The sequence below is a fragment of the Camelus dromedarius genome, chromosome 6, assembly GCF_036321535.1.
Source record: "Camelus dromedarius isolate mCamDro1 chromosome 6, mCamDro1.pat, whole genome shotgun sequence".
Taxonomy (NCBI): domain Eukaryota; kingdom Metazoa; phylum Chordata; class Mammalia; order Artiodactyla; family Camelidae; genus Camelus; species Camelus dromedarius.
In genome coordinates, this window is record NC_087441.1 from 23,948,841 (window position 1) to 23,969,371 (window position 20,531).

General features: G+C 40.4%; 1 protein-coding gene across 1 annotated transcript; it reads left to right on the forward strand.

Annotated features, from left to right (window-relative positions):
- The first annotated feature begins 3,493 nt into the window (after positions 1–3,493).
- IL22RA2 (interleukin 22 receptor subunit alpha 2) lies at positions 3,494–19,978 on the forward strand. Its single transcript, XM_010983738.3, has 5 exons — positions 3,494–3,680; positions 7,226–7,361; positions 9,760–9,938; positions 17,921–18,090; positions 19,072–19,978. Exons 1-5 carry the CDS (start codon positions 3,620–3,622, stop codon positions 19,219–19,221), a joined length of 696 nt encoding a protein of 231 aa, XP_010982040.1. The 5' UTR covers positions 3,494–3,619; the 3' UTR covers positions 19,222–19,978.
- The last annotated feature ends 553 nt before the right edge of the window (positions 19,979–20,531 follow it).

A 20,531-nucleotide genomic window follows, 5' to 3' on the forward strand; every position in this document is an offset into this window, starting at 1 on the left:
GCCTGTGTCTGAACCACAGTGACCTCAGAGATCAGAGAATCTCAGCCCTCTCCCACCAGGACTCCCAACCCCCGACCATAAAAAAAAGAGAAGAGTCTTCCTGTTCTTTTAACTTGAGTCTTGCAAATTCATGCTGACTGCTACTATCACATTTCTTTTCACCGATTCATTTAATAAGCATTATGTGCTTACCCTATGCTGGGCATCCTTCCTAAGGGAAGCAGTGAACAAAACATACAATGTGCCTGATCTCATGGAACTTATATTCTAGTTGGGGAGGTAGACAACAAGAATGAATTAAAACAGAGTCCATCAAGTGATAAGTGTGATGGAGAAAAATTAAGCAGATAAAAGGGTGGGGCTAAAAGCTGCCACATTGGGTAGCCATGAAGGGATTCACTGATAAGATAATATCCCAGCTGAGTCATGAGGGAATGAGCCTGGATGTCCCAGGAAGAGCATTCAAGAACAGACAGTTAATAAAAGGTTCCAGTGTGGGATGTGCACAGTGTGCTCGAGAAAACAGCAAGAAGGCCATCAGGGCTGGAGCACTTCGGGTCAGGAAGAAAGTTAGGAGATGCATTTAGAGGAATAGAGCCAGTTTATATAGTGCCTCGTAGGTGACTATAAGAATTTTGACTTTTATGTGGGAGAAATGGGAAGACATTGGAGGATTCTGAGCAAAGGCTCTGATCTAAAAGGGACACTCGGCCTGTCAGAGAGGACAGAGGCAGAGGCAGGAAAATGAGGCTGTGGCCACAACCCAGGCAAGAGATGATGGTGGCAAGGACCCAAGTAGGTGCAGCGGAGGGAGTGACAACCAGCTGGACTCTAGTTATGCCATGAAAATCTTTCCAGAGTCAGAGCAATGTACAGGCATGTGCTAGTGGTTGGGCGTGAAGATTGGTTACGCCCAACAGGGTTTTTGAGGTCAGTAAAAGACCAAATCAAGAACAGTCAAAGAAAAATCAATAGCATCTTTTATTCAGGACAATATGAGTGAAGGGCAGAAAACATTATTTAATGAAGCCCCAAGTCCTATGAATAGAGATTTTTAAATAATGTTATTAGTGTACATAGTCCAAAAATTAATCAAGATTAAACTTGATCAGATTGGTCATTGTTCTTACTGCCAGTACTTGAACAATGAAGTTCCTTTTTTTTTTCCTGAATTCAAGTCCATAAGCTATTTTATAACGCATAGCAATTATTTCCAGAACACGGAAGTGCTCAAAGGTCACAAGTATTACTCAGTAGAGTTACTGAGGGCCCAGCTGATAAGAGAGAACAAATAGTTTCCCGGTTGTGGGTACTACAGGTATGTGATTCTCCGTAGGTCTGAGGAGGAGAAGAGTGGTGTCCAAGTTATAATCTGTGACTGAACTTTAAAAGATATCTTGCTGCTAACTCAATCATAGAATGAAGGAAAGGGTATGGAGCAGAAACCCAGTCCATCTGACCCCCTTGGATAAACCCCACTGAAGTCATCCAGAATACCAGTTTTGAAACACTTTTCTTAAGAGAACGAGGAACATGTAGTCCTTCATTACCAAGACCTGGCTGAAGATGTTGTTGGCCCCCGAGGACTGGCACTCCCGCACACCTAGCCCAGCATCTGGCACACAGCACATGCTTAGTGAAGATTTGCTTGACTGAATAAACAAAGGAATGACTGGCTGAATCTTCTCTGACATCATTCTATCTCTTTACAGAATGAATATTATAAGTGAAGAACAAGGCATTGTGACTTTTTTTAGGGTTTGGTTTTTTTTAAATTGAAGTACAGCTGATCTACAATGTTGTGCTAGTTTCTGGTGTGTTAGAGTCAATTATACATATATATATATTCTTTTTCACTTTAGGTTATTATAAGACATTGAACATAGTTCCCTGTGCTACACAGTAGGTCCTTGTTGTTTATCTATTTCATATACAGTAGTTTGTATCTGCTGATCTGAAACTCCTAATTTATCCCTCCCTGCCTTTCCTCTTTGGTAACTAAAGTTTGTTTTCTATGTCTGTGAGTCTGTTTCTGTTTTGTAAATGAGTTCATTTGTGTAATTTTTTTTAGATTTCACATATAAGTGATACTATATGATGCTGAGAAGGCTAGGCGACAGGGGGCACCCAGATGGTGCAAAGAGAACCTAAGATAGGCTGCATATTTCTTCTTTAAAAGCCTAAGTCAGCTGAGAAGCAATGGAAAGTTCACCTGGAGGAAATAAGGAGTTTAGATTCAGAAGCCTGATCCAGCGCAGAGGTGTTGAAAAACGTGTTAGCTCCACAAACCCCTGCATCCTGCTCCAGCAGGGTACCTACTTCCCTCTGTAGAAGTCGGCTTCAGGAAGGTAGGGCAATGTCTATTTTATTTGCTGCTTGTATCCTTGCTGCAGAGAACAATGTCTGGCACATGGCAGGGCAACAAATATGTTACTGAATGAATGAATGGGTACTGCTCAACAACCATCACAATTTCTTACTAAAAGGGGCGATTCTACCAAGAATGTGAAAGCAGTTACCCAAGAAGAAAAAGAAATCAGAATATATTTCTTCTTTTGACCCAAAAATCCTCTTTTAAAAGTATCTTTTTTATGACTTTCTTGTGCTTTTATGTATAATTTTAGTGCCTCTAAAAACATGCGGTTAAAAAATGTTGGTAAGAAAACTGATGTAGTGAATCATGGGCAAAGAACAGATGACCTAGTTCGATTAGATTTCCAAGAAGATATGAATAAGATTTGATGTCGTTCAAAATGATTTTTCTCCGCCTTCATCCTTTTAAGGAATTACTTGGTTTGATGGGCTCAAAAGCTTTATCAGATTGCTGGAAGCTGAGGGTGGGCGTGTAAAAGGCAGAGGCATTAGCTGAGTGGGGCCCAGGGCCCCGTGGATTGGGAAGGTGGAGGAAGACAGCGAGGGGAGAGGCTGCGAGGAATGCAGTGTCTGCGGCGGGGCGGGGCCGCGGAGAAGGCGGGGGCCGCGGAGAAGGCCGGGGCCGCGGAGAAGGCCGGGGCCGCGGAGGGGCAGGGCTGCTGAGAGTGTGCAGTGAATGCCAGGGAGGTTACTCAGGAAGCTTCCAAGAAGGAGAGAAAGGAAGAATTAACCAGAGACCCGACCCACCTGCTTGAAGCCCTGCCTGGGGCCCTGGGAGCTGCAGTCACCGAGCCCATCAATTAAAATCACCCTGTCAGCCAAGGCCTGTCCCTGGCAGGCCCCACCCCGCCCCGCCTCCCGGGGCCAAATTCCTTGAAGGCCTCACAGGTTGGTTCACTCACTCACCTGCGAGCACGTTGCACAATCCCTGGCCCTACCCTGCCTTCCAGTCTGCCAGTCCTCAGTGTTTTCCTTTCTTCTCACCTAACAAAGTTCTCAACCAAAACAAGCCTCCACATCAAAGTGACCTAATGGCAAATGGTTTTTGAAGTGATTCTTGGTCCTTATTCCACCCAAACAATAAGACAGTCAAATCTATGAACAAAATGAAATTGGATTTGCTTCAAGGACCATGGTTCAAACAAAAAGGGGATGTTCGGTGGGAGGATTCTAGTTTCCTCTTCTATCCAGAGCTGTCCGCTCACTGAGGGGAACGCTGGTGTCCCGACCAGTCACACTCGCAGCCATGACGCCTAAACACTGCTTTCTAGGCTTCCTCCTCAGCTTCCCCCTGACAGGGGTGGTAGGTAAGTGCTTCATTTCTTTTTACTTGCTCTCAGCTTTGTCATCTGAGTACGCTCAAGGGGACTGTTGGAAATGGTATGCATGACTGGGACATTGTGTGTACACCAGAGGTTGACACATTGTAATTGACTGTACTCCAGTTAAAAAAAAAAAGAAAGAAAAAGAAAAAAAGAAATGGTAATGGTGCTTTTCTGAGCTTTGTAAAAATTTCAGCTTTCTGCTGTCAGGAAATAATCAGAACAGACGTGGGGTCAGTTTCTCTCTGCAGCCTGAGTAACTCCATGCGGACTTAATGCGTAGCTCCTAAGGGGGAGGCACTCTAATGCAAGAAAAGGGTGCAAGAAACTACACACAGGATGAACGAACACTGTCTCCTTAGCATTTCTTTTCTTTCAAGGGATGAGATAGCATAGTGGCTACCAGTATAGCTTCCTCAGCCAGACTCTGAGTCTGGATTTCAACTCTGCCATCTTTTTATCTAGAAAAAACATGGGCAGTTGGCTTAACCACATGTGCCTCGATTGCTTCATCTGTAGAATGGGGATTATAGGTCACTGTGAGGATTAAATGAGTTCATACATGCCAAGTGCTTAGAGCTATGCCTACCACAGAACAGAGACCATAAACACCATGTGAGAATTTGCTACTGGTGTTCATGGAGAGCTGTCCAAGAGCAGAGAGCATCTAATCACCCCAGGATACCTCTGAGCAAGGCCATCAAGACCCGCAGTTAACAGATGGGCACCTCTCAGTGTAAATGGCTCAAATAACTTTCCCAAGACTATCCAGTTGCCCAGTGACTGATAACAGAACAGTTGAAGCCTCCATTTCCCAGAAATGCGTGGATTTGAGAAGACCATGTCTTTGGTCTTTGTTAATACCAAGGGCTTAGTTAGCAGGATATGGTGCTACCAAAATGACCTTGGCTCTGCATCCTACTAGACTTGTCACCTTGGGCAAGATACACAACTTCTTTAAGCCTCCATTTCCCCATCTTTAAGATGCACTAATAAAAATACTTACCTTATTTGGTGGTTGTGAGAGTGAAAGAAGATGTAAAGCTTTGAGTTCAGTGCCTGATGTGTATTTCATGTTTGTACGTGTTCCGTGATTAATGAACGCCAGTCAGGCGGAGGAGGGGGAGGAGGAGAAGTATCTTCAGCCTCTCATTGCTTTGCTGCCTCCACTGGCTCCTCTGTCCCAAGGCTGTCCTCTCTGTTTGCTGTGGTAGGGGAGACTCAGACTCTGGAGGCAGAGTGCCTGGGCGTGAAATCAGCTTCACTGCTGCTGCACCAGCACTTTCACCTCTCCAAGGCTTGGGTTCTGGTCTGTAAGAGGAAGACCGCAAGAGTCCCTTTTTCCTAGAAAAGTTGGGTGGATTCAGTGAGCTCATGCTCATAAAATCCCCCGTGTCCCATCCAGAGTGATCTGCTATTTTCTTTGATGGTGGTTACAGTGGGGTTACCAAAATGAGGGAAGAAATCTGAAGACAGATGAGATAAAGGTCATTGAACCACCTATCTTCAGGACAGCAGATCAAGTCTAGGCAGGGTCTTCAGGAAATCTGTCATCTCCTGAAAGCCTCTGGAGTTTTACGGACTAAGTATGATTAACTGGGTAGTGATTGCGATGAGCAAAACCAGTGGTGGCAATAGATTCTTTCCAAGTACACATCACCACTTGATGAACTGAAGGAAGTCCCAAAAAGTAAAAGTTAAAACAGACAAAAACAAAATAACAGTATTAACACTACTGATTAATACTATTGTGCTTTCTACTATTGGTTACTATTGGTTGGTTAAAAACAAATACCTAAAAAAATAGCCCGTTTCATTAGAAAATAACAAATCTTGAATGTTCAGAGCTGAGGTCATGGGCTTAGGAGTACTTGCTTCCATTTTAACGATATTTGAGCAAAGACTTGAGAAGGTGAAGAAATGAGGCATGTGGAAATCCAGGGAAGAGAGTTATAGGAAAAAGGAAAGGCCAATGCCGAGATCTGGGAGGGGATCACCCCTAGCATGGCGGAGCAGGAGAAACGAGGCCACTCTGGAGAAGCCAGGGGTCGGCTGGCAGAAAATGACATCAGGGAAAAGACAGAGGATGTGCTTCCTGACTCCTCCTTCTGGCCACCTGCCTTTCCCTTAGCAGAAATTTCAGACCTGCCAGGGAGGCAAAGCTTTACTTCTGCCCATTTTAGGTTTTCAGCTGGGACTGTGGTGGGTTTTTTTGTTTGTTTAACTTACACAATGTTACATGTCCAATTTATTCAATAAAAAAGATCAACTGGGACTCTAACAAAAATTCAGATTAACAAGGAAACAGTTTATTAAGGCGTGCAGTGCACAACACTGGGGGAACTTAAACAAAGAGAAACTCAGAATAACAGCCTAGAACTCTGGCTCATGTGGCATCTTCAACAGAGAACGACACAACCATAGGAACAAGACAGGACAAAGGAAAGCAATCTTCGGCTTCCAAGGGTGGCAGTCTATTAGGAAAGTAAATCTGTGGGAGGAAACTAATGAAATAAGTTTTATTTGCAGATCCTTCTAGTGTCTTCTCTGGGCTGGCAAGAGACTGTCTCCAGTAAAAGGAGAATTTATGTCCTGCCTTTAGGCAGAAAAGAGGGGAGGTTGAGAGAGCTTTTCCCACCTTTGTTGCTGCTTAATTGCCTTCAGCTCAAAATCATTTTTATGTCAAAGAGGCATATTTGGGGGTAACATATTCTGGTTTCCTTCAGACTCTAGAATGAAATTCTGTCAAAGGTCTCTTGCGTCCAATGGACTAAATGCAGATGAGACTGGCCTCCATGTCACATGAATTGAGCAAGAAATCACCAGCTATACCAGTGTGAATTTATCTCCCTTCCAAGCATGTCTCCTGTTGAGACTCTTCTCAGGCACATGAGGCCCCACGGTAGGGCCTTGGGCAGTTTCCATCCACAGCCTGGACCAGTCCCCTTGAGCCATACACCAGGTACCTGGAGCAGGGATGCAGGCAGGTGAGAGCAGCCCCTCAGGGGTGGAATAAAGCCAGGTCAGCTGAGAATGGTAGAGGGCAATGAGGCAGGACACAGAGCTGTAGCAAGAACCAGAGATAAGAGGACCGAGTCCCAGGCTGAGGTCCTGGAGGCAGAATTGATCCCAGACGACAGCTGGCCCCAGAGTAGGGGTCATGCAGGAAGGTGGGCAAGCGGCCAGGCCTGGGCCTTTCATCCCAGGCATCACACTCCATCATCACCAGGGAAGGGACCCAGGACAATATCTTTTCACTCCTATTTCTTCCTCTCCAGCTTGGGAATGGGGTGGGAGTTTATCACTCAGCCTTTTTATAGTCTGGAACACAACTGTTCGCAAACTTTAGCATGCGTCAAAATCATCACACTGAGGATTCAAAATGTTGACTTCTGGGCTCCGCTCTCACCATCTGCACTTAAGAGCAGCTACTTCAGGGAATCCTGATGCAGGCATCACATTGAAAACGACTGCTTATAACAATGGCGCTCCTACAATGCTTAGTGTTGTTCCTTTTCTTATTATTTTAGAAACTCAGTCAGCCCATGAGTCTCTGAAGCCTCAGCGAGTACATTTTCAGTCCCGAAATTTTCACAACATTTTGCACTGGCAGCCTGGGCGGGCTTGTACCGGCAACAGCGGTATCTATTTTGTGCAGTATAAAATGTAAGTAATCTGAGCTGGCTCCGGCTGGTGGAGATGGCCACTGAGATTACAGCTTCTAAAATGCAGTGAAGGGTTAGGATCTGAGCTTTTTTTCTCAGTTTCAGAAGGGTTGAGAAGAAGCAGAGGTCGGGGCAGGAGTGTCTTGTCTGCCCTAAATGTGACACAAAATGCATGATGATGTACACTCCTTTGGGGGAGACAACGTTATCCCTTGGAGACCCAGCACTGAGACCTTACAGGCTCAGCCTTTGGCTTCACAGCAGAGCCTGACACACAGTAGACTCTAAATACGTATTCGTGTAGTGAATGTTAGAAGCAATTTGTTTGCACATAATAGGTACTCAATTAAATTGATGTACTATTAATAGTTAAAAAAGAAGTTGCTGAACACGTGAATGTGAGTGTGTAAACTACATTTGAAATTTAAAGATTTTTTTTTTTAGAGTGGGATTACTATTTGGAAAACTCCTTCCAAAAATGGATGTTTCCTGTAAGTACGAACGCAACTTGGAACGTGCCGCTGCACGTTCCTCTCGTGTGGTCCTCAGGCTAGTTCTGGTGGATCATTGCCAAAACTCAGATATAATCTACTCCTTTCCTGGATCAAGGCTTGGAAACAGAAACTTCTAATTTACAAATGGCAGATTTTCCTGCCCTTACATCCCATATATTTTGGTGGGGGCGGGCGTGGGGACACAGGGGGAGAGTTGAGGCTGTTCCTTCTCTTACATAGTTTGAGATGCTGGCTGAACATGAGACAGGAGATATTACAATTTAGCTTTTATGGTTTTTCTAGTTAGAAATTCAGAAACTCAGATGCAGCTATGGAACAAAATAGCCATTTTTATGCCATAAATTCATTCGTGTCTCTCCAGCACAGGGTACGTCCAAGGTCAGATTTTTCCATTAATCAACCTCTCCCTAACTTCATAAGGACTGTCTCCAGAAGTTTCTCAGTCTTTAACTGCTGCTGCTTTTCTCAATATATTTTGTGTAGCAACTGTAAACTTTACAAATCTTTATAATAAAGATTTCTCCACTCTAAAAATAGATACGTGCATCGTTGGAGATGCTTCCTGCTCATGAGAAGTAGAGATCAGTGATCTTTTTCTTCCTCTCCCTTACACAGCATAAATATGTCCAAAGTGGGCCTACTTATGATCCAACATAAAAAGTGGATTAGAAGTTATTTTATCCATGAAAGTAATGAAGATTAAACTTTGGGGTCCCCTGGAAGAATTTCATAGTTTTAATTCTTTTTCTTAAATAGGGCTCCCAAACTTGTATAAAATTCAGAATACCTGGATCTATTCTTACCTATATGGTAGTTTCAACAGCACAATGCAGATTTATGTTTTTGAAATCTTTCAGTTTGGGTCTACCCAGTTCTCGTGGGTCTACTGTTAATATCCGTGCCATTTGGCATAGGACAAAAAATGACGTATTACATTAAAAGAGAAGCCATTCATCACAGCTAAATTCAGCTAGCAAAGACAGTATCTCATCAATAAAAAACATTAAATTGTGCTCCAGGTATGTTATGATTTCTTCTGATATAATGAAACTGCTGTCATCATAGAGCTCCCAGAGTACAGGCACAAACAATATTCCTCACTATGTGTCAAGAAAGTTATATTTCAAGTCCTTCAACAAGTATTTTGGAAGCTTTCCTCCCAGCCTCTAATTCCTGCTCTGTGCCCACCACCATCTTACTGTTTTTCTCTCTGATTTGTAACCGGTAAGGAGGGGAAGTATACATCTTCCCTTTGGCTGTTGCATCACCCCACAGTCTTCAGCTGAATCAGCCTAGCTGGCTCTTTGCCTCATTACCTTTGCTTCGTGGGCACTCCTCCCTTTCTCCCAGCCTCTAGCTGCAAACTCCTTATATAACCCTCACTACAACGCCCCTTCCCCCCAACCCTGTTTGTCAAAAAGGAGACCGACCTTACTTGTTGGGCAAGCATCACCTGAGATGAAAAGTGGTAGCAACTTCTCAGAATCAGCCACATGACTCAACAACTAGCTGATGAGAAGTGAAGAAAACCATAAGCAGTTGAAACCTCAGGGACATTAAGGATGTGGAGAGCTCATACTCAAAAAAATGGAAGTTGGTACAGACGTCAGAAGAAAACCTTCACTAAGTACTAAAAAACCCCAAATCCTTATGCTAGAAATAGAGAAGTTATCAGACTTGAGTTTATCTTTCATCAAGATAACATTTTAATTAACAAAAAGGAAAATTTTTAAAAACATACTTAAGAGTAGCTGTCAACTTTCACCGTGGTACTGATATTGAAGGACAGATTGCAAACAGTCTAAAAAATCGATAGACTGAAAAAATTGAAGACTCCTTCAGTGAAATAAAGGAACTCAGAGCTTTGTCTTTTCCTTTCTATAGGTATGGACAGAGACAATGGAAAAATAAAGAGGACTGTTGGGGTATTCGAGAGTTCTTTTGTGACCTAACCGATGAAACGTCAGAGATATGGGAACCTTATTACGGGAGAGTGAGGACGACCTTGGCTGGGATCCACTCAGGCTGGACCATGACACAGCGGTTCACTCCCTGGTGGGAAAGTGAGTTCTGTGGACTTTCTTAGCATTTGCTCTCCCTGACTTAAAATAGCCCTCACAGAGCATGGCTAGCTTCCTGGCCCTCTTTTTTGCTGAGGTCCACTCCGCCATCTCATTAGATCTAACTCTCAGAACGACTCTAGCAAATGGCTCTTACTATTCCCCTTTCACAGCCCAGGAAATCACAAGCCTTCAATAGCAACCCAGGTCTCACAGCTTGTATTCCTCCAAGTCAGCGTTCACATTTGGTTGCATCCAACTGCAGAGCTGACACGCTATCCCACTGCTGAGATGTTGCCTCCTAGAAAAAAGAAGTCTCTTTAGATAGCAGAAAAGGAGTCATATTGCCCTTCCTGAGCATGAGAGTCAAGTTCCTGAAAATACACATTAGAAGGATTTTTTGTTGAAGAAATTAAGACTTTTAATTACCTCTCCAAAAGGGAAGAACCAGAGTGCTTTCTTGTATTCATTTCTCAATGATGTATATTCTTCTTCTAGTTTATTCATAATCTCAAAATAATATATTTTATTATAACCTATGGTTCAAATTATGAAAGAAACCATTACCAATAGACCTTATAGAAAATAGTAGACAAAAGTTATGGGAAAAAAAAGAAAGTGTTTAATGTATATGTACAAAGATATGCAAAACAAAACCAAGTAGAAAATACAGGTATTTATTACAGTCTTCACTACTGCAACTCATCATGAAGCTATAGTTAATATTTATAATTTTTTTCCTCATTATTAACTCAACATTTGCTTTCTTTTCACTCAGCACCTCAACCGTACATTCTCAAGGAGTTTGAGTCTTTTTGATCTTTCCTGTATTAGCGTAACATAGTCTTATATTAGTTTTTATCACTGAATATAGGAGTTCTAAGGGGAACCCCAGAGGATGCCAAGCATACTTGACCCTGTTGTATATATAACAACTCTATTTCCCTTTGAGAATCAGAACCAGTCACCCTAGATGACACAAGGGCCTCATTTTCTCCTTGTTGGTTAAATGGTATAAGGAGCTCCAGACTGTCCGGAGGCTGCCTCAACTTCCTATTCTTGAAAACCACTGTTGTTATAACCCAGAAGAATTAAGAATCAAGTGTATGGGGAACAAACCATTTGATGAGTGGTTCACTGTGTTTAATAGTGAGAATTGCCCCTCCTGCCTCCACTTCTTGTATCCTAGACCATGAATTCCATCTATGGAAGAAATAGCACCATACATTTGATAAAAGGTTAGAGAATATACCAATTCAAATTTCACCTCTCAAAATATTGTCTCTCACACTGAGTTTTCAATTATCCACTCTACCTTCCTATCAAGTCAAGGGGTTCTGAGTGATGGGGTATATGGTAAGGCCAAATATTCCTGTGGATATGAGACCACTTCTTCCATGTTGACCTAGATTTTCTGTCATAAGCAATATATCGTGGAGTACTATGTTCATGAACAAGGCATTTGCTATATCTATGGTGAGGGGTGATCATGGGGACTGCTGATAAAAGCACTGAAGCAGGAAAAACAAATGCAAAATCAGAAAAGTATCTATTCCAGTGTCTCTTGTCCCCTTCCTATTGGAAGGGATCAAAAAAAATATGCTAAATAAAATGAACTTCACTGGGGGTTCAGCACCAGTCCTTTTTACTGGGAAATTGGACACACTGCAGTGTTGGTCCAGTCTTGGCAAGCAGAAGTCCATGTTGTCAAGTCTGTACGGCTTCCACTCCTTTCACATGACCACTTTGTTCTGAGCCTGTTGAGCAAGTACGGGACACCAGGGAAATAGGTTCTCACTGCCTCCATCCAGATTTTTTTAAAAGAATTCATACCCCTTACAATTACTCCTATAATATATACAAGTCAATAATTTTTAGTATATTCACAGATATGTACAACCATCACCTATAGTCAATTTTAGGACATTTTTGTCACCTCAGAAAGAAACTACACACTCTTTGGCTATCACCTTCCTGTTCCCTCCCTCCTTCAGCCTCTCAGCCCTAGATAACCACTAATCTACCTTCTGTCTCTGTAGAGTTCCCTCATCTTGATACTTCATGTGAATGGAATCATATAATATGTGATCTTTTGTGATTGACTTCTTTCATTTAGGATAATGTTTTCAAGGTTTGTCCATGTTGTAGCACATGTCAGTGCTTCATTCTTTTTTGTGGCTGAATAATATTGCAGGACATGGGTATACTGCACTATGTTTATCCATTACTCAGTTGATGGACATTTGCGTTGTTTCCACCTTTTGACTACTATGACTAGTGCTCCTGTAAACATTCATGGACAAGTTTCATATAGATGTGTTTTTATTTCTCTTGGGTATATACCTAGGAGTGGAATCGCTGGATCACACTGTAACTCTCTGTTTAATTACTTGAGGAACTGTCAGACTAAAGCAGTGGCACCATTTTACATTCCCATCAGCAGTGTATGAGGGTTTCTATTTCTCCACATCCTCAGCAACACTATCTGACTTTTTGCTTATAGCAGTCCTGGTGGATATGAAGTGTATCTCATGAATTTTTTTTTTTTTTTCAAAAAAATCCTCAAGTGGGATCCATTAGGCTAGTTGGCAGGATTAGCATTGGCTGACATGAGGTAAGACTGGCTCAATTCTATTTAAATTGAGATAGTGTTGAGTTAAGAAGCTCTTATGTTCTTTCTATGCAGCTATCCCCAGTAAGGAAAAAAAAAAAAAAAGAACTAGAAAAGACTATTCCAGTAACTCTTAGCTAGAAGAATAGGAAGCCCAGGGCATAAAAGAATTCAAATTGTACTTGGTGAGGCAGTAGTGAGGAGCCCTGCCTACTCGGCTGTTCCTTCACCCTCCAGCTTTGCCCTCTCCTGCTACACAGCTCCTGAGGCTTTTTGAAGAACATGTTTTAAAAAACATGTTTCTAAGGCATTAGGACAGTATGTTCCTAGAATCTGTGATACAGGCCTAATGAGCCAGCTGGACATCTTGACTCACTTGAGACCTGTTTCTGGGCAGCAGGAAGTTATTTTGGTTAGGAATTTCTGGTTTCTGGTGTCTATCTAGAGACAAAGCAAGATTTTTAAAATTTTTCTCTTAAGTTAAAAGCAGGATTTGAGGCTTCATAAGATTTCAGAATTATCTAACCCCAGAATTTCTTGGATTAAAATAGTTGTGGAGTTTTAGAATAGGCTTGATTTTCTAATGGAATGGGCTAACTTCAGGCTAAATAATCGCCTTGCCTCTTTATTCCTTCAGCAAGTATTTGTAAGCACTTACTATCTGGCGTTATACTAGGTCTTGGGAAGAAAATAATAAGCATAGCAGAAGCAAAGTCTCTTTCTTCATAGAGCTTTCTGTTTAATAAGGAAGATAGACATTAATAAAATAATCATACAAACAAACATAAAATGATGCCGACAACAGGTGGTACAGAAGAGCCATGCAGCACTATGAAAGCCAGGTCGAGGAGGGACCCAATCAGGGAGATCAGGAAGGGCGTCTCTGGAGAAATGATACTTGAGGTGATACCTAAAGATGAGTAGGGGTTAATTCTGCAAAGAGGGCAGAATAGAGCATTCCAGGCAAAGGGAACAGCATTGGCAAAGACCCTGTGGGGGTCATGGCAAATACAAGAGACTAAAAGACAACTCATTTGGTGAAGAAGAGCAGGCGGGGGGTGGGGGGCACAAAATGAGGTGGGACTGGAGCACCATGAATGGGAATTTTCTGTTAAGGAGTTATGACTTCCTCCAGAAAAATGTAAATTTAATCAGGGGCCATGTGATCAGATTTGTGCATTGAAAATATCATTTTGGCTATATTTAAGGGTATATATCAGAAAAATACAAATTAGATACAGGTGAGGTAGATCCCTGTAACAGTCCATGGGAGGTGGGATTTGGCTTGAATTGGGGTGATGAAAAGGGCTATAGAAAATCTATTGTTGGAGGAACATTTTGGTAGGAAAAATTAGCAGGACTTGGTGATGGGTTGGCTATAGGGTCAAGGGAGAAAGACATGTTGAAGATGACGTCTAAGTTTGTGGTTGGCATAACCAGATGAATCACTGAGATGTTTTTGATGAAGTTCAATGGAAAAAGACCAGTTGGACAGGGTGAAGGGTAATTGAGATCATGAGTTTAATTCTGAATATGTTGAGTTTAAGATGCTTTCCAGACACCCAAGAAAAATATCTGTATAGATCCAAGGGTCTATTAGAGACACAAATTTGTATGTAATTTGCATATAGTACAATGCTTGAGTAGGGAAGATAAATCTTAAAAAGAGACTGAGACAAAACAGCCAAAGAGATAGGAGGAAATCAGAGGACTGCTTTATTGGTGAATGCCACAGGAAGAGAATACTTCAAGAAGAGAGCAGTCAATTAGGAAAACGGTGCTGTGAGCTCATGTTGTCTTAAATTGGTCATTGTAACATAATCACAATCCAGTGAATGGGCCAAGAATGGTCACTGAGTCACAAAGTCCGTCATCATAGATCACAGATCAGGAGTCCCTGTGAAGTCCGGAGCCAGGCTCCCTGGTATTCCTGGGCCAATGCTTGAAATATGTGCTTCACCTGTATTTAGGGTTAAATAACACATTAGACAACCCAAATCTAAGATAATGAATTGATAAATTCAGAGGAAAAGTTCTGTATGCATATGATTAAAAAAAATTCTTTAACAGTCATAACTTGGGCAAGAAGGGACAAATATTAGTCATTTTAAACATAAATATTTTAGTGAAAAAATACAAATGATGTTTGATCTTGACAGTATTTATCTTCAACTAATTTCTACCAATTAAAGGAAGTCTAAACTCTGAGTCACACAAAAGAAAAACTGGGTTTTTGTTTCTTTCTGTTTTTTGGGGTGCTAAATATAAAAAGAATGTTAAAAATATGTTTTTTTTAATCTAGGAGAAAATTAATTTTACATCATACTAGCCTACAAAACTGAACAGTGACTCATTCTTCTCTCCTTGCAAGTGATAGGTAAGAGGTCAATGGTCACCAGAATTTGGAGCATGAAAACCATATACGGGGTGAAACATCAACCACTTTGCAGGATTAAAATGTAAACAACGGGGAATTCCTTCTTCAAGCAATTAGGCAAAATTTCCAACCTAGTTGAAAAGTGAATTAATAATTTTTGGTTCCAAATCAAATAGCTGGGTGGTGGTGGAGTGGGAATCCTCCTCTTCTAAAATGCTGAGAAATTCTGGATAAAATATAATACATTCTCTTAACTCTATAGAGGAACATGAACGAAGATAAAGGAAATCTCCAGGAGTGAAAACAAGGTAGCTGGAAACCACAGGAGAAGCAGTGAAGTCCCACTGCCACAAGGGCCTTTGCCCAATTTAGTAACTAGACCGTGGGAGGAAACAGCCACTCCTGGGGCAGAAGACAGTGTCATAAGCCAGCACAAAGTGGGGAGTTTCCGGCCATAAAATCTTCTACCCTCAAGGGGCTGCACTTTCCATGAAACAGCAGACCAGGAAAAGCCCTTCCAGGCAAGGGAGGAAACAAAGAAATGTGTATGTTTCAGTCTTGATTCTGTTAGGAATCAAGTGTTTCCTAAATTCAGAAAGGTTTGAGATTCAAATATACACAACTCTCATGTTTCAGAAAACACCAGCTTGAGGTTGTGCCAGCGTGATGATGCCATGGGATGCCTTGCAAATCCAAATACTTAAACCCAAATTCAGAAGCTGCACCACACAGATGAGGTCATGTGGTCTATGTCCATGGTGCAGTTCAGTGGTGTGACTATGGTCTTTTTAATACATGAGACTGGGTCCATTGGGAAAACAAGAAGTCTCGGTCCCCTACATCACCCATTTACAAAATCAAGTCTGGCTCGATGAAAACAATAAAACTTAGCAATGACAGACTGCAGGCCAAATTGAACCTGTGGAAACAAAATTGTATCCGATTATAGTCACACCCATTTGTTTACATTTTGTCTGTGACTGCTTTCACTCTACAGCAGTAAAGTCAAGCAACTACCACAGAGCCATATATGGCCCACAAAGCCTAAAATATGCATTGTCTGACCCTTTACAGAGGATGCTTGCTGGCTTCCATTCTATAAAATAACATGGGAGAAGATTTTCGTGATTTGGGGCTAAGCAGACTTCCAAAAGTACTAATGATGGAGAAAATGACTGGTAAATTAGACTACACTAAAATTATGAACCTCTGTGTATCAAAATATACATTAAAACGATGAAAACGTGAGCCACAGAGAGAAGATATTTATATACATGTTTTTGACAAAAGATTATGCCCAGAATGTACAAAGACCCCTTACAAACTAATAATAAAAAGACAACCAATTAAAAAATACACAAAAGATTTGAACAGGCTCTTTGCAAAAAGGGATATCCAAATGGCCAACAAACATGTGAAACTTCATTAGTCATCAGGGAAATGCAACTTAGAAACACGATAAATTGGTACTGCACACTTACCAGAATAGCTAAAGTTAAAGAGTGAAACAAGCCAGACACAAAGTGTATATTGTATGATTCCAAAAACTAATGTATATGGCGGTAGAACTCAGGACAATTACGGTTACCCTCTGGGGTTAAGTAATTGGAGGAAACATAAAGGAGGTTTCTGGGGTGTTTCCTGTTTGTGGGGTGCTTCTGCTACCACCCAGAATAAGAAATATCTGGTTTCTTGTTTTGGGTAGTAGCTATAGAGGAGTGTTTATTTGTAAAGATTTGTTGAGTCATATGCTCGTGATTCATTTGTCTGTATCTATCTTATAGGTTGAGAAAAAAGTTTATTTGAGATTTTAAAATTCACACTAAAGCAACAAAAAAGGAAGTGTCAACTTTAAACATGTGCTCACAATACAAAAACAAAGAAGCAGATCAATACAAGCAAGGTTGGCAGAAACAAGCACTGGCCAGACCAGCACTTTGAGAATTTGTAATATTGGAAGTAGACAGTAAAAGAAAAAAGTTTAAAGAAATAAGAGAGGGAATGAAAACATAGTCAAAGGACAGAATATTATTAAAACCAGATAGATTGAAAAAGACTCAAATAGAGCTCATTGAAATGAAAAAATTATAATAATTGAAGTTAAAAAATTGATTTTGGGGGTTAAAAATCAGTTTAGATATGACTAAATAGTAAATTGGTGGACTGGAAGACACCTCTGAAGAAACCATTCAGAATCCTCTGCTGAGAAAAAAGATAGAAAAATAAAAAAGAAATTAAGACATGGAAAATCAAATAAGAGATGCTAACAGATGTAGAACTGAAATTCCCGAAGAAAAGCACCTCTCTCTCTCTCTCTCTCCACTGATCAATCATGGCTAATTTTCAAGAATTATGAAAGACAGAAATCTACAAATTGAAAATATATCATGAATGCCAAACAGGAAAACAACAACAAAATCCATTAAAGAACTAAATTTATCTAGAATTACTATAGTTAATCTGGTGGAAATTACAGTGACTATTAATTTATTTAGTTTTCTTTCCTAGTTAACAATCATCTGGGTATTGATACCAAAATGCAAGAAACAAAAATTCTCTCTCGATCACTCTTGTGCTATTCCATGGTGTATAACATAATCCTGTTGAAATAATTTTATAGCAACAAGTCTTCAAATGATTCTAAGGCTGCTTTGAAATTTTACATTTTTAAGGACCTACAAAATATTTGCCTTACTCTAAGATCTTAGCCCAAATAACATTTTGTACTTCATTTTCCAAAACAATCACTGCAAGCTATGGAAATGATTGATAAATGTCAACTTAAAGCTGATTCAGAATGTAACAGTCTTTGCAAATAAAACATCAACTTCAAAGAAAATTCTCAGATATTTATATTTTAGGTGTCAGCAGTGTCTCTCCATAATGATTTTTGCCAGGTATCTGAATTTAATAATGATTTGTTATTATGCATAATGTGTCCATGTGAAATACTCCATTTTTTTAATCATTCATCAAAATTTCCTATTCTTTCTCCAGCAAAAATAGATCCTCCAGTCATGAATATAACCCGAGTTAATGGATCTTTGCTGGTGATTCTCCATGCTCCCAACTTACCACATAGAGATGAAAAAGGAAAAGATGTATCAGTGGAAAGTTACTATGAGCTAGTATACCGAGTATTTATAATTAACAATTCACTAGAAATGGTAAGTTCAGATGAATAGATAAGTTTGCTATTTTTTCTTTTGTTTAAGCAACACTTTAGCCATAAAATATGTCCTGTCTTTTGCTACTCTAGCTCCTCTTATTTTCCCTTATCTTTTTTTAGTTCCTTCTCACTTTCACCCTCCTTGATAAACAATTAGTGGTTGGCATCACCATCAGAAGTTGCGTGTGTGCATATGTGTGTTTGCAGCTTTTCAGCCACTCAGCTGGTCTCCATTTGATCTTCCCTGCATAGCCAAGATTGGTAGTAACAATATTTAATTCCATTTGATTGTCACAATATTCATTTTTATGGACTTTACACACCTTAAAGTGGCATTTGGATTATATATTTGTGCCAATTTTGCTATGATATTATAATCCTCTGGTGCCTTTATTTTGGTTTGGTGGTTAATTGAATATTCCTTTTTTGGGGGGAGGGGTCCATCTAAGACAAGTTTCCTTTGGCTGTATAAAACCAGAAACCCATCCAAACTGATTCAGATAGAAAAGTGGAGGGGAGAGGAAGAGTTTTATTAGGAGGTATCAATCTTATGGACAGCCAGAAGCAAGGAATAAGTGCTACTGGGATTTGTAGTGACTGGGAAGGAGAAATGGGAAAGGAAGTCTTAAAGAACCTCACTCTGTTGGAGGTCACATGCTGCATGTCTACAGGTGTCTCCAAATCTACTGCATTCCCCTCTTGCACAGTTTAAATTCTTGAAAAAGAGACTCTGACCAAGGGGTCAATCCATCAGCATCACTAAGGGAGAAGTCATGTGGTACCTTCACAGCCATGTGACCTGTCCCTTTATCAGTCTGTGATCTAGGACCCCAGAGAAGGAGGGTGTGTCTGGGAAGAAAACCTACAGCCCATCTACTACAGTCGTTACAAACAACTTAATAATTTTATAAAAAAAATAGAGCAAGTCAATGACTTACTAAAAACCGTTTATCATCTCATTTTTCCTGCTTGTATACAGGAGCAAAAGGTATATGAAGGCACCCACAGAGTGGTTGAAATTGAAACTCTAACACCTCACACTGGTTACTGTGTAGTGGCTGAAATCTATCAGCCCATGTTAGACAGAAGAAGTCAGAGAAGTGAAGAGAGATGCGTGGAAAGTCCTTGAAATGCTCTGCATAGTGGAATCAAAAGGTCTCTGTGAATGGAATGGCTCATGTTTGAAGAATTTCATTGAAAGTCATTTTTGTGTTTTCTTAACGCAGTGTTCACTGTTACACTTTGGAGTTTAATCATTCTTTCTTCCTCTTTATTTTATTTGTAAACACATTTAAGCAAACCCCCCCCCCACACACACAAAGACATTAGAATTTAAAGAAGAGGCAGAGAACAAAGGGCTCCATGAAATACAGAACTTCATTTCTGATTGTAACGTCTCTAACAACAATCCCAATCCTTCTAAGTCAGCTAAATAAAAATTTAAGAACCAAGGAGAGAAGACATTGTTTAAAATGTTGTTGAATTAGTATTTTTTTTAAATAGCATTACAGACAGGCAATCCTGGAGCAATCCTTTTTTACTCTTTATTTGACAGTTAACTTGACATAGACATTTCAACTTTCACATAAACGGAATTTTTAGATGAATGAGTATTTTCCATTGCATTTCTATTTTATATGAATATACTTTTTCATACATTCATTTTCCATTATGTAATACTCCTACTTAATGAACCATTACTTTCTTTCAAATTCTATTCTATGTAAATAAGAACAGTATTTGAAAAAACAAAAAACCTCTCATGATCTCTGGATTAATATCTACATTAAGTTTATCAACAATAACATCTAAATACAAAAGTGTGCCCACTCAATTCAATTTCCCTCATTTAACACATACATTAAAGTTTTCTTTTCTGCTTTTGTTTTGTTTTCTAACATTGCCTTAGAAGAATTTATCCTTATTCTCAAAATCAGGTATAATCATTTTTAGCAACAAAGTGAAAAAGAAACCTTAACTCTAATTTATATCATACTCATTTCTCAACCATCCTGGTGAAGAGTCACTTGCCAGTAGAATCTTCATAATCTCTATAAACAAGGATCTTAGGAATGCCAGTTTGACTGGGGACATGAGGTTTGCTTGAGGACCGGGTAGAGAGGTTGACTTGTAGCTGAAAGCACACCATGGAGGGTAGGTTTATTTGGAGGAGGGACCAGCGCTGGGGGAGACTGTAGGGCCAATTAAAGCCCACCAGCAACCTCCTGGCAGCTCCAGGGCCCCACCAAGTGGAGGTCTATGGCCTTAGGCTCAGAAAGCTGCCTTCCTCACTTTGGGCTCAGTTTTATATATGTGTTTATGGTTGTCTGTCTTGTGAAGAGATATATGCTGGACAACATTTGTACAATTCCTCATGAACATTGCTCCAAAATGTGACAAAAATACAGTCAGTGTTTCTGGTTATGTACAATTACACAC